Source organism: Oxyura jamaicensis, chromosome 20, assembly GCF_011077185.1.
Source record: "Oxyura jamaicensis isolate SHBP4307 breed ruddy duck chromosome 20, BPBGC_Ojam_1.0, whole genome shotgun sequence".
Taxonomy (NCBI): domain Eukaryota; kingdom Metazoa; phylum Chordata; class Aves; order Anseriformes; family Anatidae; genus Oxyura; species Oxyura jamaicensis.
Window position 1 is genome coordinate 14,984,373 of NC_048912.1, and position 18,530 is coordinate 15,002,902.

Consider the following 18,530-nt stretch of genomic DNA (forward strand, 5'->3'; position numbering starts at 1 on the left):
TCCCACTGAGCCCCTACACCCCCCCCAGCAGCTCTCCAGGTGGGGCCCCCACCGAGGCCGGCACCACTGGTGCCACACACGCAGCACGGGGTGAAGCTGGGCACAAGTGAGCAGTGCGGGGTATGAGGGGCCACGGGGCTCACTCTCAGGGGGCAGCACGTCCCCCTGCCCCTCGTGGATGAGGTCCCCTCCCAGCTCTGGGGGCTCCTGGTGCTTTATCGCCCAGGGGCTTCATCCCCAGCGTCTCCCGGGGATGCAGGACCTGGAGGCGGGTGACGGGGGCACCCCCTCCCCATGCCCTGGCCCCCGTGGCCTCACCATCCACCGGCGGCACCATCGTGGCTGGGAGCCGTGGTGGGTGGCCTCGGGGACACGTGTCCCGCAGCCAGCACCCGGCTGGCAACAGAGCAGCCCCCGCTGCGCCCCTGCCCGCTCCCCATCCCGAGCAGGGCGCAGAGATGACAGAGGCAGCGTGGGCGAACGTGCTTTATTCCGCCGCTGGGGCTCCCCGCACGGTATCCGGGGGGGCTGGGGGGGGGACCAGTCCGTCACTCGAAGAAGAACATGCCGGGTGTCCGGTAGAGGCAGTGGGGCAGCCCCAAGGGGTAGCCGCTGCCCCCCTGCAGCGGGATCGCGCCCCCGGCGCCCCACGACTCCTTCTGCTCGCCCGCCCGTGGCCCCGCAGCCCCGAAGGGGGTCTGGCGGGGGGCAGGGGGGGCCGCAGCGGGGGCCGCGGCCAGGAGGTGCTCCAGCGCCGTGCCGCAGGGCCGCTCGTTCACGCAGAAGCTCAGCGCCTGCACCCGGCACTGGTAGCTGCCGCCCAGCGCCTCGGGCCCCGAGCGGCCGAAGGAGCCGAAAACGGGCACGGGCGGCTGCTTGTAGCCATCGCCGTCGAGGAAGCAGGGCGCAGGGGGCTTGCCCCCACCCAGGAGGGCGCCGGGGAACATGGGGGGCACCTGCCCGAAGGGCTGGCCCAGCCCCAAGGTGGGGGCCGCCGACTCCTTGCACTCCAGCTCGCCCCGTGGGGACGCGGTGGGGGCCGGGGAGTCCTGCGCGGGGTCCCTGGGCTCGGCGGGCAGCAGGGCACGGTGCTGCGCCGGGCGCTCGCCGGGCACCGGGTACTGACCTGGCCGGGGCAGCTGCAGAGCCGCCGGGAGCCCCCCAAAGGCAGTCTCCTTGTGCTGGGGGGGGGGCGGTGGCCGGCTCTCCGGGGGGGCCCCATGCGGCGGGCAGCACGGCTCCTTGGCGAAGAACGGCCCCTTGGGCTGCGCCGCAGCCGGCAGGTACACGCAGGGCTGCCTGGCCCCAGGGGGGGGGCCGCCGGGCGCAGGGCTCGGGGCACCCCGGCACCCCTCCGCCAGCACCCTCGGCCAGCTCGGGGGGGGCCCAGCAGGCGCCCGGCGGCCATCGGCGAGGCGAAGCCGCCCTCCGCCTTCCCCTCCTCGGTTGGCAGGGCAGCGGGCGGCCCCCGCGAGCGGGGCTTGGGGGGCTTTCTGCGCCCCTCGTCCCCCTCGGCGCCCGGCGCGTCCCGGAGGCCCCTCTTCCTGGTGAAGCGCCGGCGGCGGCGCAAGAAGCTGCCGTTCTCGAACATGTTGTAGCAGTCGGGGTCCAGCGTCCAGTAGTTGCCCTTGCCCGGCTTCTTGTCGTCGCGGGGCACCTTGACGAAGCACTCGTTGAGCGAGAGGTTGTGGCGGATGCTGTTCTGCCAGCCCTGCTTGTTCTCGCGGTAGAAGGTGAAGCGGCCCATGATGTAGCGGTAGATGCCGCTGAGCGTGATGCGCTTCTCCGGCGTGCTCTGGATGGCCATGGTGATGAGGGCGATGTAGCTGTAGGGCGGCTTGGTGGCCTCGGGGACGGCTGCCGGAGAGGGGCCGGGGAAGGGGCTGTCGGGGGCCGGCCGGCCGCGCAGAGCCGGCTGCATCCTCCTGCCCGGCTGCGGCCGTCCCGCTCCGCTGCTGCCGCTCCTGCTCTGCCGTCCGGCTCCGGCCGAGCCCGTTAAAACCCCGCGGCGGCCCAGCCTCCCGCGCCCCGTCGGCGAGGGGGCGGCGGGCCCCTCCTCTCCGGGACCGCGGGGCCGCCCAGGGCGGAGCGGGGGCCCCATCGTCCAGCGCCGGTCCCTGCGGCCGGACGCGCCGCCAGGACCAGCCCTGCGGCCGGGAGCCAGCGGCCACGGGTTGGCACCGCCACGGCCTCCCCAGGGCACGGCCCCGCTGCCCCAGCCCCTCTTCCCACGGGAGGTTCCCAGGGCCTGGGTCTCATCCTGCCCGGACACTGCTCCCCCGGGAGCCCCGGCTGATGCTGGTGGGATGCGGGGGCTGCAGCGGGCAGGATGGGGCTGTCCTGCACCTCGGCTCCCCGGCAGCTCCCTGCCCCTGGGGTGGTGCTGGATCCCTGCAGTGTGCTGGATCCCTGCAGTGTGCTGGATCCCCGCTGTGCACCAGATCCCCGTGCCGTGCCGTGTCCCTGCACCATACCCAGCTGGTTGGGGACATCGCCTCCAGGGTGTGCCACGACCCCCCCCCCCACCTCACCCATCACCAGGGGAAACTGAGGCACGGGCAGCGAGTGCTGGTGGGACACGGCGCCACGTTGCAAGGGCAGCTAACGGGCACCTTGCCTCTGCTTGCAGCCCCACCAGGGGCCCAGAAGCAGAGGGCAGGATGGGTGTCGAGGTAGCGTGGCTCCCAGCAGGGTGCTCAGCTCCCACTGCCCTGCACCACGAGGCTCTGCCCGGCTCAGCTCCCCCGGCCGCCCGCACCCGCCTCGTCCTGGCACCCCGTGGAGCTGCTGGCACGGCCCCAGCCGCACGCCGCAGTACGAAACACAACCTTTATTCCTACAAACCACAGACAGCGAGTCCCCGCGGTGCAAAGCACAAGGACGGAGCTGGCTGATCCCCGCCAGCCCAGACCGCTGCCCGGCACACCCAACAAGCACCCAGCCACCCCCCAGATGGTTCCCAGCGGTTCTCGGGAAGAAACACACCTCCTGCTCCGGCCAGCATCCACCCACCTCCGTCCCCGCCGCGCCGAGTGCCCCACGCACGGCAGCTTGCGGCATCGCCGCTGGGAGGCCGCTCATCCCCGGGGCCAGAGCGCAGCTGCGGGGAGGCTGAGCACCTTGCTCCGCAGCGGTGAGCACGGTCGAGGCTTCGTCGCGCCTCGGCTGCCCCGCTCAGGGCTGGCAGAGCTGCTGGAGGACGTGGACGATGTGGCCGGGAGCGCCGGGGGCACAGGGCTGGGGGCAGTTGCGCAGCAGCGTGGGGCCGATGCGCTGGGCGTGATGGAAGAGCTCCCGTGCGAACACCGGCTCCACCTGCGGAGGCACAGAGCCGCCGGGAGGATGGGGTCTGCCCCCCGGCCCCCCGCTCGCGGCCGTGGTGAGCGCCAGCCCCGCGCGTACTCACGTGGGCCATGATGAGCTTCTGGAAGTGGTGGCCGGCGCTGGTGGGGTACTCCTCGCCGAAGCACAGGTGGATCTGGTACTGCGGCGCCGGCTGCCCCTGGCTCAGGTACCTCCGCAGCTCTGCAAGACACCGGCCACTCGCACGGGTCCCCCCCCGACGCCGTGCCGGGGACGGGACCTGTCCACAGCGCCCTGGGGCTGGCGGTCCCCGAGGGTGGCAGGGGCTCCGGGGCAGGGGCGGGAGGACCCCGCGTGCCCGTGGCGCGGGCGGGCACTTACGCTGCAGGAACTGCTGCGTGTCCAGCAGCTTGTAGGTCTTCTCCCGCTCCAGCTTGTTGGGCCAGTCCCGGTGCGGGGCCAGCGGCCCGTTCCAGTACACCCTGCCCTGGCACTGGCGCTTCATGAAGACCCCCTCGGGGGCCACCCACAGGAGGACCCCGCGCTCCAGGTGGGGCAGGAGCCGCTCCAGCACCTCGGTCACGCCGGCCACCCGGCTGCTGCCGCCGAGCGCCCGCGGCGGGGGGAACTCGATCTGCTCCATGCACGAGGGGCCGTAGAGGCGCTCGCTGTCGGCCGGCTCGGCGCGGGAGGCGATGCGGCAGCCCTCGGCCGTGCGGGTGGTGAGCTCCTTCACCAGCACGTCGCAGTAGTAGAGGCGGACGTGGAGCCAGCAGTCTGCGGCGAAGGGGGGCTCAGCACACGGTTGGGGGGGGCACCGGGGGCTGCAGCCCAGCCAGGGCAGCTCCTACCTGAGTGGTTGACGTCCTCGACGGGGAGGTAGGACGGGGGCCTGGGGAGGAAGTGGCCGTGGGTCGGGTTCCAGCCGTAGAAGACTCCCCGCACGTGGTACCCTGGGTCAGGACGGAGATGGCAGAGGGAGGTGGGCAGCTGTCCCCAGGGGTCCTGTCCCAGCCCCAGCCCCCAGGACTGGCGGGTGCTTCCCACAGCCGCTGCTCGTTGCTGCACCTCGTTACAGCCCCTCAGCGTGCAAGCAGGCAGCTTCGCTTTGGGACTCAAGGGAGGGGAGCCCCAGCCCCGGTCTCCATTCCCATGGGCACAAGGCTCTGAATAGCGGGGTGCGATGCCCTCCTGCCCCAACCCCATCCTGCGTGACCCCCCCTCAACCCCCAGGGCTCTTTTCTCACCTCTCTCAGCTGGGTGGGCAGAGAGCAAGGGGAGCACGGACCCCCCGGCGCCCCGCACGCCCTCCTCGGCCGGGCTCCCTGCGGCACGGCCCTGGGGATGAGAGCGGTGTTGGCGAGGGCCAGGCCAGCAGCGGGGGCACCTGAGCCGGCTCTGGACACCCCCCCAGCACACTTTTAGGTGGGGGCTGGCTCACCTGCGGGTCCTCGCCGGCTGGGGGCTGCGGGCCACCATCGTTCTCTGTGGGGAGCGAGGAAAGAAACCACTGAGCCCCACAACCAGCGGGAACGGCCCCCGGGGAGGCACTGGCTCCCCAGGGAAACCAAACCCAGCCCTGACCCGCAGCAGGCGGCCAGGGCGCAGCCTCGGGAAGGGCTTTGCCTGAGAGCGACTCAGGGCACCGCAGAGGAAGAGGAGCGGGGAAGAAGGCTCCCGGGAGGCGATGCCTGCGGGATACGGGGCTGGCAGGGGAACGGCACGGGTGTGAGCCCCGAGCCTGAGCGGGTGTCAGGGCAGTACCTGCGTCGCGGGCGCCGTCGGAGACGATCTGGTACACCTTGTAGGGCTCGGAGATGTCGAGCTGGCTCCGCTCGGGCACCTCCTGGAAGTCGGTGCTCTTGTTGAGCGCGCAGCGGAGCCGCGTCTTCCAGGTGGACGGGTCGGCCTTGTCCGTGCCCTCGTGGTACTTCCCCTTGTACACCGCCCAAGCCTGCGGGCAGGGGGGGCGTCATCGGTGCTGCGGGGGCTGCCTGGACCCCGGCCCCCAGCTCCGCTCACCGGGCCTGGGGGGGTCGAGGGGGGTCTGGGGAGTGGGGAGCCCACGAGTGGGAGCCCACGGGGCTGGGCTGGGCGGCCGGGGGGGGGGTCGCGGCCGTGGGCCGGGGGGCGGCGGGGAGCCGGGGGAGCCCCGGGGGGGCGCGGGGCCAGGGGTGCCCGGGGGATGCCCGGGGGGTGCGCGGGGGGGGTCGTACCCTGAAGAGCGCCGCGTCCTGCTGCTGCCGGTAGTCCTGCTTGGCCGCGTGCTTCCAGGGGATGCGGAACAGCGTCCTGCGGCCGTCCTCCCAGCGCAGCCCCGGGTAGCGGCCGCTGTCGATCTGGGCGATCAGCCACTCCTTGAGCCGCATGGGCGACCCCGGCTCCGCCATCGCGCCCCGCTCCCGGCCCGGCCCCGCGGTGCCCTCGGGAGCGCGCCGGGGAGGCGAAAGCGAAGGCGGTTCGGGGACTTTCGCTTTCGTTTTCCCGACCGCCGCTTTCGGTTCGCCGCCGAGCCGCGAGCCCCGACGGAGGGGGGGGGGGGGGGGGGCGGCACCGGGGGCACCGGACGGCACCGGGGGCACCGGACAGCACCGGGAACCCCCCGCGGGGTAGTGCCTGGGGGCTCCGGGCTGCGGGGAGCCCTGCCCGCCGCCCCCTGCTGCTGCCCTGGGCACCGGGGCGCCTCCCTGCGCCATCCCCAGGGCTCCCCCCGCCGCCCCCGGGGTCGCCCCTCTCCCGGTTGCCACGTCCACCTCTCCCCCCCCCGGCCCGGGGCTGAGCCGGGGGGGACCGGGCAGAAGCGGGGGGAACCGGGGGGAAGCAGGATGGGAACTGGGTTGGAAGGGCCTGGCCCATCCTGCGCCCATGCTGCCTGCCTGGTTCCCCAGGGGTTCCCGGCACCGGGGGCCCCACGGGTGGGCGCAGTGCTCGTGGCCGTGGTGCCACGTCCCGCACACCAGGCAGCAGCTCCTGTGCTCGTGCAGCCCCGCGGGGGCTTTGGCTCTTATGAGGGTGCTTGTGTGGATGAGATGAGCGGGGGCACATGGCCCCAGGCGGCCCCTTCGCTGCCGCCTGGCTCCCGAGCACTGTTCCCTGCTGCCCGTGGTAGGGCCTGGCCCTCCCTGCGGCCAGGAGCCCGGCTCAGCCGTCCCACGGGAAGGGGAAGGGGTGACGTGCGGAAAGCAAACTCCACAGTCAGTAAGGTGGTGAAGTCGGGAGGTTTATTCAGCACTGGGCGGCACGGGGGTAGTCCCACCAAAGTCGTGTGCGCCCCAGCGCGGCACTTGCCTTGGTTATAAGTGGAGAAGAGTTACATGGGCATGAAGTTTCTCGAGACGCCTGTACATATGCGTGACCTGTCCCCGCTTCGTATTACAGTTAGTTCCAGGGAGTCATTTCCATCGATTCCTCCTATCCACGCTTGCACAGTGTTTTCATGTTAGTGGTCGCCGGGGGTCGTGGGGATGAGGATCAGTGAGTCTTCCTCGTCACCACTGGTTGACCTCTCGTCTCAGCGCAGACTCATGAGCTTCTCCGCTTCTGCTTAAACTGCAGATTCGGTTTCAGTTGGTTCTGGAAATGTGTTTCCTGAACTGTTTTTCATGAGAAATCTCAGAATTTCCTGTTTCAGTTTCTTTGCACAATAGGTAGCGGAAGATACAGTACCTGTCCCTGTTCCCGTCTTATTTACTGAAATTCCTTTGGCTTCCTCACACGTCCATTAGCCTATCTTATCGACTAAAATTCCTTCAGCCTCCTCTCAGGGGGATCTCACCCCGCTTTGCCCCCAGCCTCCCCCGGCCCACCCTGGTGTGACAGCGGTGTGGGCAGGGTGGGGGGCAGCGTGCCCAGGGCTGCCTCTGCAGCTCCTCCATCCCCGCTGCCCCGGTGGGTTTCCTTTCCAGTTCTGAGTAAGAGAAAAGTTGCCTCTTGGCTGGGAAGCAGACAAGGCTCCCGACAGCCAGCAGGCTGCTCTGAGCTTGAAATCCTCGAAATGAATAAGCGGTGACGCTGTGCCAGGCTCTGGCCTCCCCCTGCTGCCTGTGCCCGGCCCCGGGCTTTCCCGCATGGGACGTGGGGACGGGGACACGGCCCCGTGGCACAGAGCACGTGGGGCCACGCAGGGTGCGCGAGCCAGACACGCTGGCAGGGGCTTTTCTGCCCACTGAGCCTGCCCTTGGCCTCCCCACCGCAGAGCAACGCCTGCCTGCCCTGCCTGCCCTGCCTGCCCTGCCTGCCCTGCCTGCCCTGCCTGCCCTGCCTGCCCTGCCCGTGTGCTCGGGGCTGTGGCTAACCCGGGCCCTGCCTGCACCCCGGAGGAGGCAGCGGTGCTGAGCGCTGCGGGTTGCGGTTTGGGGAGGGGGCTGTGGCAGCAGGTAGGACCCACCGACCCCGGCTCGGTGCTGCTCCGGCCAGGCCAGCGTTTCGGGGACACGGGGAGGGGATGCCGAGCGGTGCAGGAAGCCGTGCTGGTCTCTGCGCCAGCGAGCAGGGGATTTCCACTGGCGGCTCTGACGCACGGGCTGAGCACCAGCCCTGTCCTGGCCCCCGACCCCACGCAGCCTCCCCAGTGCCAGCCCCTGCCAGGAGCAGCGGAGCAGGGGCAGCGCCCTGGCCCCCTCCAGCCCCCTGGCTGGGGTAATTTCAGGCCTGGGACTGAGGGAAGGAGGATTTGCATCGCCGCTTTGTGGCTTGGGAGGTGAGGCGATGCCAAGGGGCTGTTGCACAGCCTCATCTTGATGGCTTGTACAGATTAGCCCCAAGCCCAGGAGATGGTCCAAGCCCGCCGACTGCTCAGCCAGACAAAGCCCGGCTGGATAAGCCTTTATCAGCTGGGGAATTCTCTCCTAACACTGAGGTGGTGACTGCAGGACCAGAGGGAGGTAATTACCCTGCCATCAGTGGAGATGCTCAGAAGTGTTTTCCCGGCTGTTCTGCTCCCTGCACAGGGAAGGTGAAGCTGCTGAACCCTCACACTTCTCAGGCTGAAATGCCCTCCAGAAGCAGTCAAACATTAACTCGCAGCTAACCCTGCCCTTACCTGTTTTTTTTCCAATTGTGCAAACCAGATCTGCCAAAATAAATATGTTTTGCCCTGCTGTGGAGCTGGACCTGGAGATGCCGTTGCTCTGCACACAGCCTTGGTGTGGGTTTATAGCGTGAACCAGGAAATGCTGCGTGTAAACACCTCTGTGCGGCCTGTCCCGGCAGGGGGGCTGGCAGGAGGGTGCAGCTCTGCAGGGGGGGGCACGCTGGGGGCCAGGGCTGGAGCCCCCCTGCAGCACCTCGCTCCGTGCCGAGGGAGCGGGGAAGCAGCCAGGGCTGGCAGGGCCGAGAGGAGAGAGGGTCTGGAGGGCGCAGAAGCAGTGGGGGATGATGCTGAGTTATCCTGATGAAAACAAGGTGGGAAGTTTGGGGTGCCAAAAGCTGCAGCGCTGCTCGGCACACACCCCCGACCAGCAGGGGCAAAGCCCCTCCGCCTGCTGCCCCCGGCTGCTCCCCGCACAGCTCCGTGCGCCCTGCGCAGTACCCGCAGGTGCAGAGGGGCCCTGGGGACAGCCGGCAGCTGCCTGCGTTCAGCCACAGCCATCACGCAGCAGTAAATGAGCAATCATTAATTATTGATGGGCATGTCCTGTCCGACTGTGCTGTCTCCTGAAAGCAGCCAGGGCAGAGGCCATCCCCGCTCCCCGGCAGCTCCTTCCCCCTGGGAGCCTGTGTCTGGTGCTCAGAGCACAGCTCAGATCTCCCTTTCTGGCTGGGGGGGGGGGGAGGAACACTGTCCCCTTTAGGAAGAGGGGAACCGTGGTGTGGACAGCAGGGATGAGGGAGCCCCCAGGGCCCTGTGCCTGCAGGGTGATGCTGATGGCCCAGCTGGGCAGCGCCAGCATCATCCCCACCTGTGACCGCTGCAGTACAAGGTGTCAGCAGGATGGGGCTGGGGAGGAACGGGGTTTGCCCTGCCCAGCCTCCCTGCAGATCCCAGCAGGCTCCAGCTCAAGGCAGTGAAGAGGCTGCAGCAGAACAGGATTCATGTGAGTGCCCGTCCGCTCCTGCCTGAGCCCCCCCAGCAGCACAGCCCTGCAGTGGCACCGGGGTTTCTGGTCCTGCCTGTGCCCTGAGCAGGCTCTAGCGAGCAGCCCGTGCCCTGCAGTTTGCTCCCAGTGGCTCTCTTGTGGGGTGGCATGGGTGGCTTCCCACCAAGGACAATGCTGCTGGGGCACGGCCGGTACCGGTTGTACGCGGTATTCCCAAAACATCGCTGTGGGGTTGTAGCTGCGGGGCCTCAAGCCCCCAGCAAATGTGGGCTGTGAAGCACGGCCGGGTGGGAGAAGGGCAGGGAGCCCTTGCCTCCTTGTAGCCTCCCTGCGAGGCAGCAGGCTGTTCTCTGTCCTGGTGTGCCAGTGTCACCACCTGCTGCGCCCCTTCCCTGTGCTGCTCAGGGGTTTCAGACTCTCCCCATGCCAGGACTTTCCTGCCCCAGCCCCCCCCGTTGTGACCCAGCCATCACCCACCAGTCATTCTACATCCCAGGCAGACCGCAGAGAAGAGACGTTTATTACTACGAGGACATAGAAAGTCTTTAAGCAAAATGGCTTAAGGCTCCGCTTTAGTGAGGTCTGGCTAGGTTAAACATTTATTTCCCACCACGTAAAGATTGTGCCCTGGTATCAGTGGGAATGGGGTGCGATGAACTCCTAAAGCTGCGGTGCTTGCTCGGGGCTTGTGCTTGGTTGGCCTGGAGTGCCGGGGCACCCGCGTGCCCCTGCCCCGCAGCCACCTCGGCTCTGGAAGCTTGATGCTGCTGCTGGTGGGAAATCTGCCCCGAGGGGTCAGCAAGCTTTCCTGCACCCCGTGTGTGCCCCTGAGGCCCATGCAGCTGGTACTGAAGTGCTAAAGCTGCTGTCAGCATCACCTGGTTGCTGGGAAGCCCTGTCTGCCACTCTGCCCGGAGCCAGAGCCCACGGTGACCGGGGGACCGTCATCTGCTTTCACCAGATGTCCTCCCACACCAGGCACCAAGGGGCTGACCCCCGCAGTGGTCTGCAGAGCGCAGCAGTGCAAATGAATCCCGCCCCCGATAGCTGAAAGCCAGGACAGAAGATGGCACGCTTGAACCCAGAGAGGAGAAGGAGCTGTGCTTGCCTGTGGCTCCGCAGCACAGCACTTCCCCTCCAGGCCAGCGGTGCTGCAGCTTAGTTTTCACCAGGCTGTTAGGTGATTTCTGCTGCTCTCCCTCCCTGGCCGTGATCACTTCAGACACGCCGGGATGCAGGAGAACGTCCTCTTCACCCGCAGCAGAAAGGGAGCGGTGCTCTTGATGTCCCTGGCTCTCGGGACCAGTCCTTGCAGAGCTCCCTCTGCTCTGGAGGCTCCTCTCCCCGCTGGCAGCAGGGCCTTGATTTCTTCCTCGTCATTGAAAGGGGATGACCCATACCTCTGCCTCAGGTGCCTGCGGATCTGGGGAAAGAACGAGATCCCAGCATGCTTATTTCAAAGTGCAAGACCAAGCCTGCAAGCAAGGGGCACAGGGAAGGAATCTGGTGCCCCTGGGCTCTGTTCCTGCCCTGACACCCACGAGGCGGCACCGCCACGGAGGAGCAGACCCACGGGGCTGTGCAGGTGGCAGAGGCTGCGTCCCCCTCGTGCTCCCACCTTGCGGGCTGCGCTGCTGCCGAACTCCTCCAGCTGCTGCTTGAAGCCAGGGTTGGGGTTGGCGACGGGTCGCACGCTTCTGATGGCCTCCAGCACCTCCTGAGAGCTCAGCTCCGTGACGGCCATGACATAGGCGACGACGACAGTGGTGCTGCGGGAGATCCCGGCCAGGCTGGCACGGGAACGAGCACATGGGAGGCTGTCCGTGGTGTGCCCTCCCGGCTGCTGCCCTGACCCCGTGCCTGCCCCTTCCTCCACCCTTGTGCCTCAGCTATTTTGGTTCTCCTCAGCGAGCTTGCTCTCTGGGAAGCCAAAGCCCTTCCAAGGTCCTCTCGATCAGTGCCTATAAATACACCCCGCTCCCCTGGGGAAGTGAAAGTATCAGCTGCTGCCTGGAAGCCTGTCCCAAACAGCTCTCTTCCCACTTGCTCAACGACAGCAAAAAGCTGCCCCTCTCTAGCACTTCTCCAGCCCTACAAGGACTCCCCAAATCCTGCTCATTTGGAGGCTGCAGCTGAGCCTGATGGTGGACACAGGGACCCCCGGCAGACACTTGTGGCTGAAGTGGGGGGGTTCTGGCACCTTCTGCTGTGCTGGGAAGAACATGGCATTGGGCACGAGAAAAGGAGTTTTACCAGTGGACAAGGCAGTTCCCTCCATGCAGGCGACACTGGTGGATAAAACTGATGCATTCCTTGAAGTGCTTCTTGCTAGCAGGAAAAATAGAACAGAGTAAGGACTAGAGGTGTGGAACCAGATTTTTAGGCTGCAGGTGGTGCAGTCCTGAGTGTCTGAAGACAAACAAAAATAAAAAGCCTGTTTCTTTACAAACACCAGCACCAGCTGCTGAGACCCGCTCACATCTCTGACAGTGCCAGCACTCGTGGCCAGCTCTGTGCCTCCCCTGCTCTCCCCCATCTCCAGGCAGCTCTGCCCAGGCTCCCAGGTGGAATGCTCCCTCCCTCTCTGCAGACAGGCTGCCTCTCGCCTCAGCCCAGGGCTGGGACCTGCTGCAGTTGCTGCATTTGAGGAGCTGGATGCAGCACCACGAGGGCTCAGGGTACTACGGGCTGTCCCGCAAAGACCGAGCTCCTGCATGCCCCCGTCTGGGCGCTGGCCTCACCCATTACTCACATGTTGGCCTCTGGCGTGTCTGGCAGGGGAATACGGAGGTAGGTGATGTCCTGCAAGACATGAAAACAGGAGAAACTCAGCCCCCGGGGTCTGCAATCTGCTCGCCTGCACTCCCCGCGGGCTTCATTCCCACAGCACAGCTTCCCTCCGTGCCGGGATGGGGCTGCTCTCCCCCACAGTACGTGCATCGGGAGGGCAGCAGGGAAAGAGGAAGCTTGTGGCAGAGGGTGGGAAAACGACGAAGCTGGAGAGCTGGAAATCGTTTCTCATCAGCATTCAAGGCCAGGTTACGATCATGAGCCAGCAGACTTCCCAGAGCAGATGGGCTGCCTCGCTCCTCTGGGACTCTGCTGCTGGGGTGAGGTGGACGTGCCATGGGATGCCCAGAGCTGAAGGGAGGTGCTGCAGCGTGGGAAGAGCTGCAGCAATCTGCACGCTGGCGTCAGGCACGGGACCCTACCTGCAGCAAGGGCTGGGGGGATTCATGGATGGAAACAATGTGGGTAATCTTGTTCCGGCTGAGCTGCTCCAGGTCTTTGGCATCTAAAGGACAAGAGTAGATATTAGCACGTATTTGTTTCTTACCCTTCTCCTCCCACAAGCACATCCACCACCCTCCTGCAGACAAACCAGCACGCAAAGCCTTGCTCGGGAGGAGCAGCTGCATTGCACCCCCTCCCGTGCACATCGACGCACTTGGAAGAAGTCACAGGCAAACAGGCAAACGCCTCTTGGAAATCTGGGAACACAAACCCGGGGGCACCAAAACAGAGACCTACTCCCTCCAAAGGCACTTGACCTTGCTGCTTCTGCTTGGATGAATTCACGTCTGCATGGGAAAGCACTCTCTTGTGCAAGCAGGCAGCTTCCCACTTGCCTCTACTTGTCCACCAGCTCAGGGCGGAAAGAACGCGCTCTGGGACCGCACCTCTCCCATGCAACCGCAACGTGTGGTAATGGGACCTCCTGCAGCCTCAATGATTTATCTCACAGGCTGCAGGATCGGAGCCGCAGCTTTCATACCAACATTGAGCTTGGCTGAGTCTGAGTTCGTTTTTAATATCTGAGGGGTCTGCAGAAAACAGCCGAGCTGCAATTTGGAGCGCTTTGCACGTATCCCTCTGCAATTGCATGCACAGAGATCAAGGACCCTCAGCTTTCTGGGGAGATGACCTACTTTTCTCTAATGCTTCAGCATCCTCTGGTTGTGATGCTGGCCACTGGTCTAACACAGAAGTTATTATGCTGTGAGGACAGCCTGCTCATCTTGCTGGCTAAGCGGCTTTGTAGCTGTTTCCCTTTCATGACATGACCAGCTGATCATGCACAAGCTGCTGGAGATGAGTACTAATATTTTCTCATCTCATAGCTTTGGGTTTCTAAACTTCCGAGTGGTGTGAAACCTTGGCTGGGGAATCTGAAACACGATGTGCTAATGGCATGATGTGAATATTTAATAGAAGTGAGTCTCAAGAGGCACGCTTCACATTAGAGTCCGTGCCTTGTGTGTGCGTGCAGCGGGGAGGGAGGCGCGGACCCCCTGTCCGTGGGCTCGTACATCAGCTGTCACCTTCCCACCCAGCTCTGGCAGGCAGAAGGACGGCAATTAGTGACATGATTGTAAAGGCTTGCTATGGCTGGAAAATGCCTTCAGTCGGAGAAAATGTCTCTATGAGCTGTCAGAGCTTAATTTAGCGGGCCTTAAATCTCTGTCATCACCCTGAATTTCTTGGTAGAGCAATGCTTTGGTGGCATCAGGCCAAGATAAAACATCAGTGGTTGCTTGCGGTAACCTCTGTGAAGGGCTCGGGAGCCGGGTACCCCTGGGTGCGCTCCCCACAGGGCTCCCAAACAGCACCCAGCCAGCAGCAGCTCCTCCAGCCCTAACCCCTGAAATGTTCCCTTCCGATGCTGAGGAGCGTGCTCTGGCCAGGCTGCTGCCAGCCAGGACTGTCACGCTGGTTCTAGTGACATTTTCTTAGCAATTTGTGCCGGTGTTTTCAGATGTTCTCAGTGCTTGGAGCAGGAATCAAACTGTCAAAAGAGCCGTTAGGGAGGCAGGAGCTCTGATCAATGCTGGTTTTTCATGGCAGATGCCAGTCCTTAGTCATGAATGACTGACAGTGAACACCTATTAAAACAGTGATTCGGTGTGAGAAGGGCGACTCAGCCGCTGGGAGAAACACCCGAGCATGTGCAGCCCCCTCCTACTCGCTGCTCAAATGTGGGGGAGGCCGAGGCTTTCGGGAGGGCTTTCAGTTCCAGCCCTGCTCTGGCTGGTGTCACAGCATCTGCCCAGGTGCTGCTGGGCCTTTCCTGACAAGGTCATGGCCCTGCTCAGCTTCTTCCTCCAGTTTCCTGAGATCTCAGGAAAGCTATTAAAGAGAAATAAGGCAAGCAAAGCCAGGGCAGAGTTTCTGCCCTGCATTCCCACCAGTGCCTCCTCTCTTGCTGTTGCTAACACAAACTGCACGCCTGTGTAGCAGAGGAAACCTCCTTCCAGGACGGTGTGGCATCATCCTATCTGGAGTTAGCTCCCGCTCTCTGCTGCCTCTCTCCACGCTATTTAGTTTACAGGCTCAGCACCTGCACCTGCCCAGGCCTCAGCTCCTGATTCTTCCCCTCCCCAGGAAAGGAAAGCAAGGCTGGAGATGGGAAGAGGAGGCAGAGGAGGGAGCTGAAGGAGGAGATGGCCCATCTGCTAGGCAAAGGGACATCCTGAGCAGGGCTCAAATGAACCAGAACGATGGGGAGCGCAACAGGAGAGCAGCTTTTATCCCTCAGCTGGAAGAGGAAGTGTCGTGCACTCACGCACCCAGGAGCCCCTAAAGCCTTCCTGATGTGGCTGCTGCTGCCCCTCCGAGCACAGCCCACCCGTGCAGCACAGGCAGCGCGCTTCCTCGCAGCACGAGCCTGTGGGGTGGGGGCAGACAGAGCTGCCCAGCTCAAGGACTCCTCCGCGGCGTGGGGCTCTGCTTACCGATGAAGTTTCCCAGGTAAAGGCCGGGGAGGATCTGCAGGACACAGAGAAGAGGTGTCAGTCTGTCAGCAGCTAACGCAGTCCCTGGTACCCACTGCACTGGGGCTCCTCGCTCCAGCCTGCCCCTGCCACCGCCTCTGCCCGAGCACAGCAGAGGCCAGGATGAAGCACACAAAGGGAAGCAGCAGCATTCACCACTCGCCTCTCCTCCCCTGGACTCCGGCCACTCCAGCCCACACAGCCGCGGGCTGTGGCAAGCCAGCAGAGCCTGCTGAGGGGCTCACACTGGCGAGCCCAGCCTCAGCCAGAAAGGCAAAAGTGCTGCCACCAAAACGCATGGCTAAATGACCTGTCTGCTGTCACCTCGCTGCCTCCAGGCCTGCAGCAGCAGCAATGCAGCTCAGTGCCTGACATCCAGCCCAACTGATCTTTGGCCACACCAGCGGCAGCCCCATTCTGCCTTCCTGCCTCATGCTCCAGGCCCTTGCAGGCACTGGAAGTCTGCCATGTCTCTCCCATTGCTCCCTTATCAATTTCATCGTCAATTTCTTTAGAGATTTCTTATTGCTCCTTTTGCTCATTATCTATTTTTATCTGGGCTCAGCACGCTGCACGCACCTTAACGCAGCCTCAGACTGCGCCCCTGACCTGTGCTCCTCCTGCTGTTCGAGGGATGAGGAAGCAGCAGACCCAGGGAAGCTGGAGGACAGTGACCCAGGACAGCTTTGGCCAGCGCTGGCAGAGTGGGGAGGGATCACCCCTCTGCACAGCCCCCAGCTCTGCTCGGCTCCCTGCGCTCCACAGGGAGCCCGTCTCTGGCAGGCCTGGGACAGGTTGCTCTGAACACTGTGCCTTAAATGTAACTGCCTTGCAAAATCTCACTTCTTATGATGAAAAGATAATTACTTGACAATGCCTCTATTAACAGCACTCCAGATTACAGAAGGGAGGCACCTTGCATCCATTCCTACCCTTAGCTAATTTATGTTATCCTCTTTCCCATCTTGGAAAATGAGGGCTATCAGCCTGCACACACTTGTGTGCGCTCAGGTTCGCTTCCAGCTTCTCCCTGCTGCACGTTTGGTGGGCTGGGACCTGGGCAAGCAGAGAGGATTTCTACAAATACAGTTTTGCTTGCTCTTAACTCACTGCTCAAGTTTGGGAACATTTCTATTGCTCTAACAGCTTAAAGATCTTTTTTATGATTCCTTAAGTTTTAGATCAATTTTATATCGACAGGGCGCCTTTAACTTTCAGCAACTGCACTGCCAATGAGACGGCACAGGAGCCATTTAGCAAGGCCAGCTCCCAGGGGCAGGACGCCGAGCCATGAATAATGGCACATGCCTGTCCCCGTAACTTTCTGATCCACTCCTCGCTGAATAAAATGGGGCATTGCAGCTCTGCCTAAAACACTGAAAACTTTCCCAGATAATGAGTGGTTTTAGGTTGGAGGGGATGTTTAAAGCATAAAGAAGATGTCTCCGTTCACCTGTGACCTGGGAAAAGCTCAGACAAGCAGGACATAGTGCCCGTCCCCTCTGTCGAGCAATGCTTTGAGCACTGTGCAGAGCCCAGCGCTGGCAAGCACGGTGTGTGGCACTACACCCCCCTCAGGGTCTAACAGGGCTGCTGGCGTGCGCTTGGGATCTCGTGCCTTTGCTTTAAAGGTGTTAAAAGTTTCCTCCCTCCCTCGGAGGGCTTGCTGTGACCTCCTGTCCTCCACGCTCTGGCGTGAACCCGGTAGTGCTGTTCAAACCCGGCATGCCTTGACAGAAGTGGCCGGAGGTGGCTTGCAGGCTAAGTCCAAGCTGCGGCTCCGCACAGCATCTCTGCCGGCTTCTCATCTGATTCTGCTCAGCCTGCAGGTAAACAAGCTCCTCCAGCAGCCGTGCCCACTGCCGCTTTCAGCACGGGGAGGCTCCCTGGCACGCGAAACGCTGCTCGGCATCGCAGAGCAAACAGAAGCAGACCAACGTCTCCCACCTCCAGCACTGCAAGCCTGTCCTGCAGCGCCCGGCTCTGCAGAGCTGCACCCCAGCGCTCCCTTTACCTTGCTCATGCCATTTCCCATGGTCTGCAGTACGCGCCCTGGGAGGGGCGGGGAGCAGCTGTCCTTGTCCCCGATGCTACCGTCCGCCCTGTCCCCAGGCGAAGCTGCTCCGGACGCTCCCTGGGAGGATTTCCGTCATGAAGAGCTTGCTCCTGCGGGACAGCCGCTTGTCACAGGGGGCTCGATTCCAGCACGCTGAGGCCAATCCCCCTGGCAGCAGCGGGCTCTCTGGACAGGAGAGACCTTGGCTGCTTCCCCTGAGGCTCCTGCTGAAGCCCTTCCCCAGCACCCGCCTCCCTCGCACCGACTGCTCCTTCTTACCGGGAGGAGACAAAGGAGGAGAAACTCCACCTCTGAGCGGTGGTGTGGGAGCGCTGGGCGCGCTGTCTGCTGACGGCCGCCGCTGCCAGCGCGGCCGGACAAGGCTGCAGTGTGAAGAGAAGAACAAAACCTTTGTCCTGCCCCATCAAGGACAGTCTGTTTGGCCACGCAGCCAAGCGCCCCGTGGCATGCCCGGCCCTCCCTGCGCCTGCCGTGGGGGTACAGGACCCCAGCTCCTGCAGAGAACCGCAGGCTGACAGCAGCGGCAGCTCCATACCCACCTGCCGCTGCTCCCAGGGGAAACGTCCCTTCTGTCCCCACAGATTGGGCAGCGACAGCGGGTGCCGTCACCTGAGCACAGGCGAGCAGCCAGGTTCAGCCGGCGAGCGCCCTGCCGGCACCCCAGGGCTGCTCCCTCCCTCCCGCATCGCCCGCACCGGAGCAAAGTCCGGGTTCTTTTCGTGACCTGAGCGCTGACGGGACTGGAAAGCGTTGTCACCGTCCCTGCATGGCGGTGACAGAGCTGCAGGGCTCCCGGGGGCAGGTTGGGGCCTGGCCTGCGCCCCCGTCCTCAGCTGGGCAGGACTCCCAGCCCCTGCGGGGACCCGGTCCCCTGCAGCCCCTGCCCCGTGTGCCCTGCTGGGGTGGCAGCTGCCCCCTCGGTGTCACCGGGGCAGGGGACAACCCCATGGCAGGGGACAACCTCATAGCAAAGGACAACCCCATGGCAGGGGACAACCCCATGGCAGGGGACAACCCCCCAGCAGGGGACAACCTCACAGCAACCCTCCTGGGCTGGGCAAGGAGCCAGGACAACCCCGCACCCTGGGGACCCCGGGGCTGCGTTAGGGGCCCACGGGTTGGCACTGGGGGCTCTGGGGGTGCCCGGGGGGGGACCCCACAGCCCCGAGGGGACCCCCCCCAGGCCCGGGGCCGCGGGCGCCCCCTGCTGCGCCGCGGTTGCCATGGGGACGGCCGCGGCCCGCGGGGCCTGCGCCATGGCGGGGCTGAGGGTGAGGCCGCTGCCCCCCGGCCTTCCTCCTCCTCCTCCTCCTCCTCCTCCTCCTCCTCCTCCTCCTCCTC

At 64.6% G+C, this 18,530-nt stretch overlaps 4 protein-coding genes across 6 annotated transcripts in view; 1 reads left to right on the top strand and 3 right to left on the bottom strand.

Moving 5' to 3' along the window:
* Window positions 1–473: 473 nt before the first annotated feature.
* FOXS1 (forkhead box S1) lies at window positions 474–1,922 on the bottom strand. Its single transcript, XM_035343761.1, has 2 exons — window positions 1,398–1,922; window positions 474–1,332 (listed from the first exon to the last, which is right to left on the bottom strand). Exons 1-2 carry the CDS (start codon window positions 1,919–1,921, stop codon window positions 549–551), a joined length of 1,308 nt encoding a protein of 435 aa, XP_035199652.1. The 5' UTR covers window position 1,922; the 3' UTR covers window positions 474–548.
* An 889-nt stretch (window positions 1,923–2,811) lies between these two features.
* Window positions 2,812–5,797, bottom strand: LOC118176653 (interferon regulatory factor 4-like). The gene is made up of 8 exons (XM_035343755.1): window positions 5,520–5,797; window positions 5,068–5,257; window positions 4,745–4,788; window positions 4,551–4,641; window positions 4,155–4,256; window positions 3,685–4,080; window positions 3,407–3,525; window positions 2,812–3,315 (listed from the first exon to the last, which is right to left on the bottom strand). The coding sequence occupies exons 1-8, from the start codon at window positions 5,691–5,693 to the stop codon at window positions 3,175–3,177; spliced, it is 1,257 nt and encodes a 418-aa protein (XP_035199646.1). The 5' UTR covers window positions 5,694–5,797; the 3' UTR covers window positions 2,812–3,174.
* Window positions 5,798–9,840: 4,043 nt separating this feature from the next.
* DUSP15 (dual specificity phosphatase 15) overlaps window positions 9,841–18,530 on the bottom strand; it is a 9,042-nt gene continuing 352 nt past the window's right edge. The window contains exons 2-9 of one of the 3 annotated variants that reach the window (XM_035343757.1): window positions 17,448–17,551; window positions 17,127–17,246; window positions 15,074–15,107; window positions 12,554–12,636; window positions 12,094–12,143; window positions 11,595–11,669; window positions 10,960–11,131; window positions 9,841–10,764 (exon numbers count right to left, since the gene is read on the bottom strand). In XM_035343757.1, coding sequence (XP_035199648.1) covers window positions 10,555–10,764; window positions 10,960–11,131; window positions 11,595–11,669; window positions 12,094–12,143; window positions 12,554–12,636; window positions 15,074–15,107; window positions 17,127–17,147 — 645 coding nt within the window. In that variant the 5' untranslated portion in view covers window positions 17,148–17,246; window positions 17,448–17,551 and the 3' untranslated portion in view covers window positions 9,841–10,554. Of the gene's footprint in view, window positions 10,765–10,959; window positions 11,132–11,594; window positions 11,670–12,093; window positions 12,144–12,553; window positions 12,637–15,073; window positions 15,108–17,126; window positions 17,279–17,447; window positions 17,557–18,530 lie in introns of those variants that run through there. The other 2 variants (XM_035343756.1, XM_035343758.1) reach the window with 2 other exon arrangements.
* The window catches only part of TTLL9 (tubulin tyrosine ligase like 9), an 11,365-nt gene continuing 11,280 nt past the window's right edge, over window positions 18,446–18,530 (top strand). The window contains exon 1 of the mRNA XM_035344160.1: window positions 18,446–18,460. Coding sequence (XP_035200051.1) covers window positions 18,446–18,460 — 15 coding nt within the window. The remainder of the gene's footprint in view (window positions 18,461–18,530) is intronic.

What these genes read in the sequence shown, in the direction of transcription:
- FOXS1 (XM_035343761.1), bottom strand. Translation starts at nt 1,921, where the DNA reads ATGCAGCCGGCTCTGCGCGGCCGGCCGGCCCCCGACAGCCCCTTCCCC. An exon ending in GCCTCGCCGATGGCCGCCGG is followed by an intron (nt 1,333 to 1,397) that starts GCGCCTGCTGGG and finishes GGGTGCCCCGAG; the next exon opens with CCCTGCGCCCGGCGGCCCCC.
- LOC118176653 (XM_035343755.1), bottom strand. Translation starts at nt 5,693, where the DNA reads ATGGCGGAGCCGGGGTCGCCCATGCGGCTCAAGGAGTGGCTGATCGCC. An exon ending in CGACGGCGCCCGCGACGCAG is followed by an intron (nt 4,789 to 5,067) that starts GTACTGCCCTGA and finishes CGCTCCCCACAG; the next exon opens with AGAACGATGGTGGCCCGCAG. An exon ending in CGAGGACGTCAACCACTCAG is followed by an intron (nt 4,081 to 4,154) that starts GTAGGAGCTGCC and finishes CCTTCGCCGCAG; the next exon opens with ACTGCTGGCTCCACGTCCGC.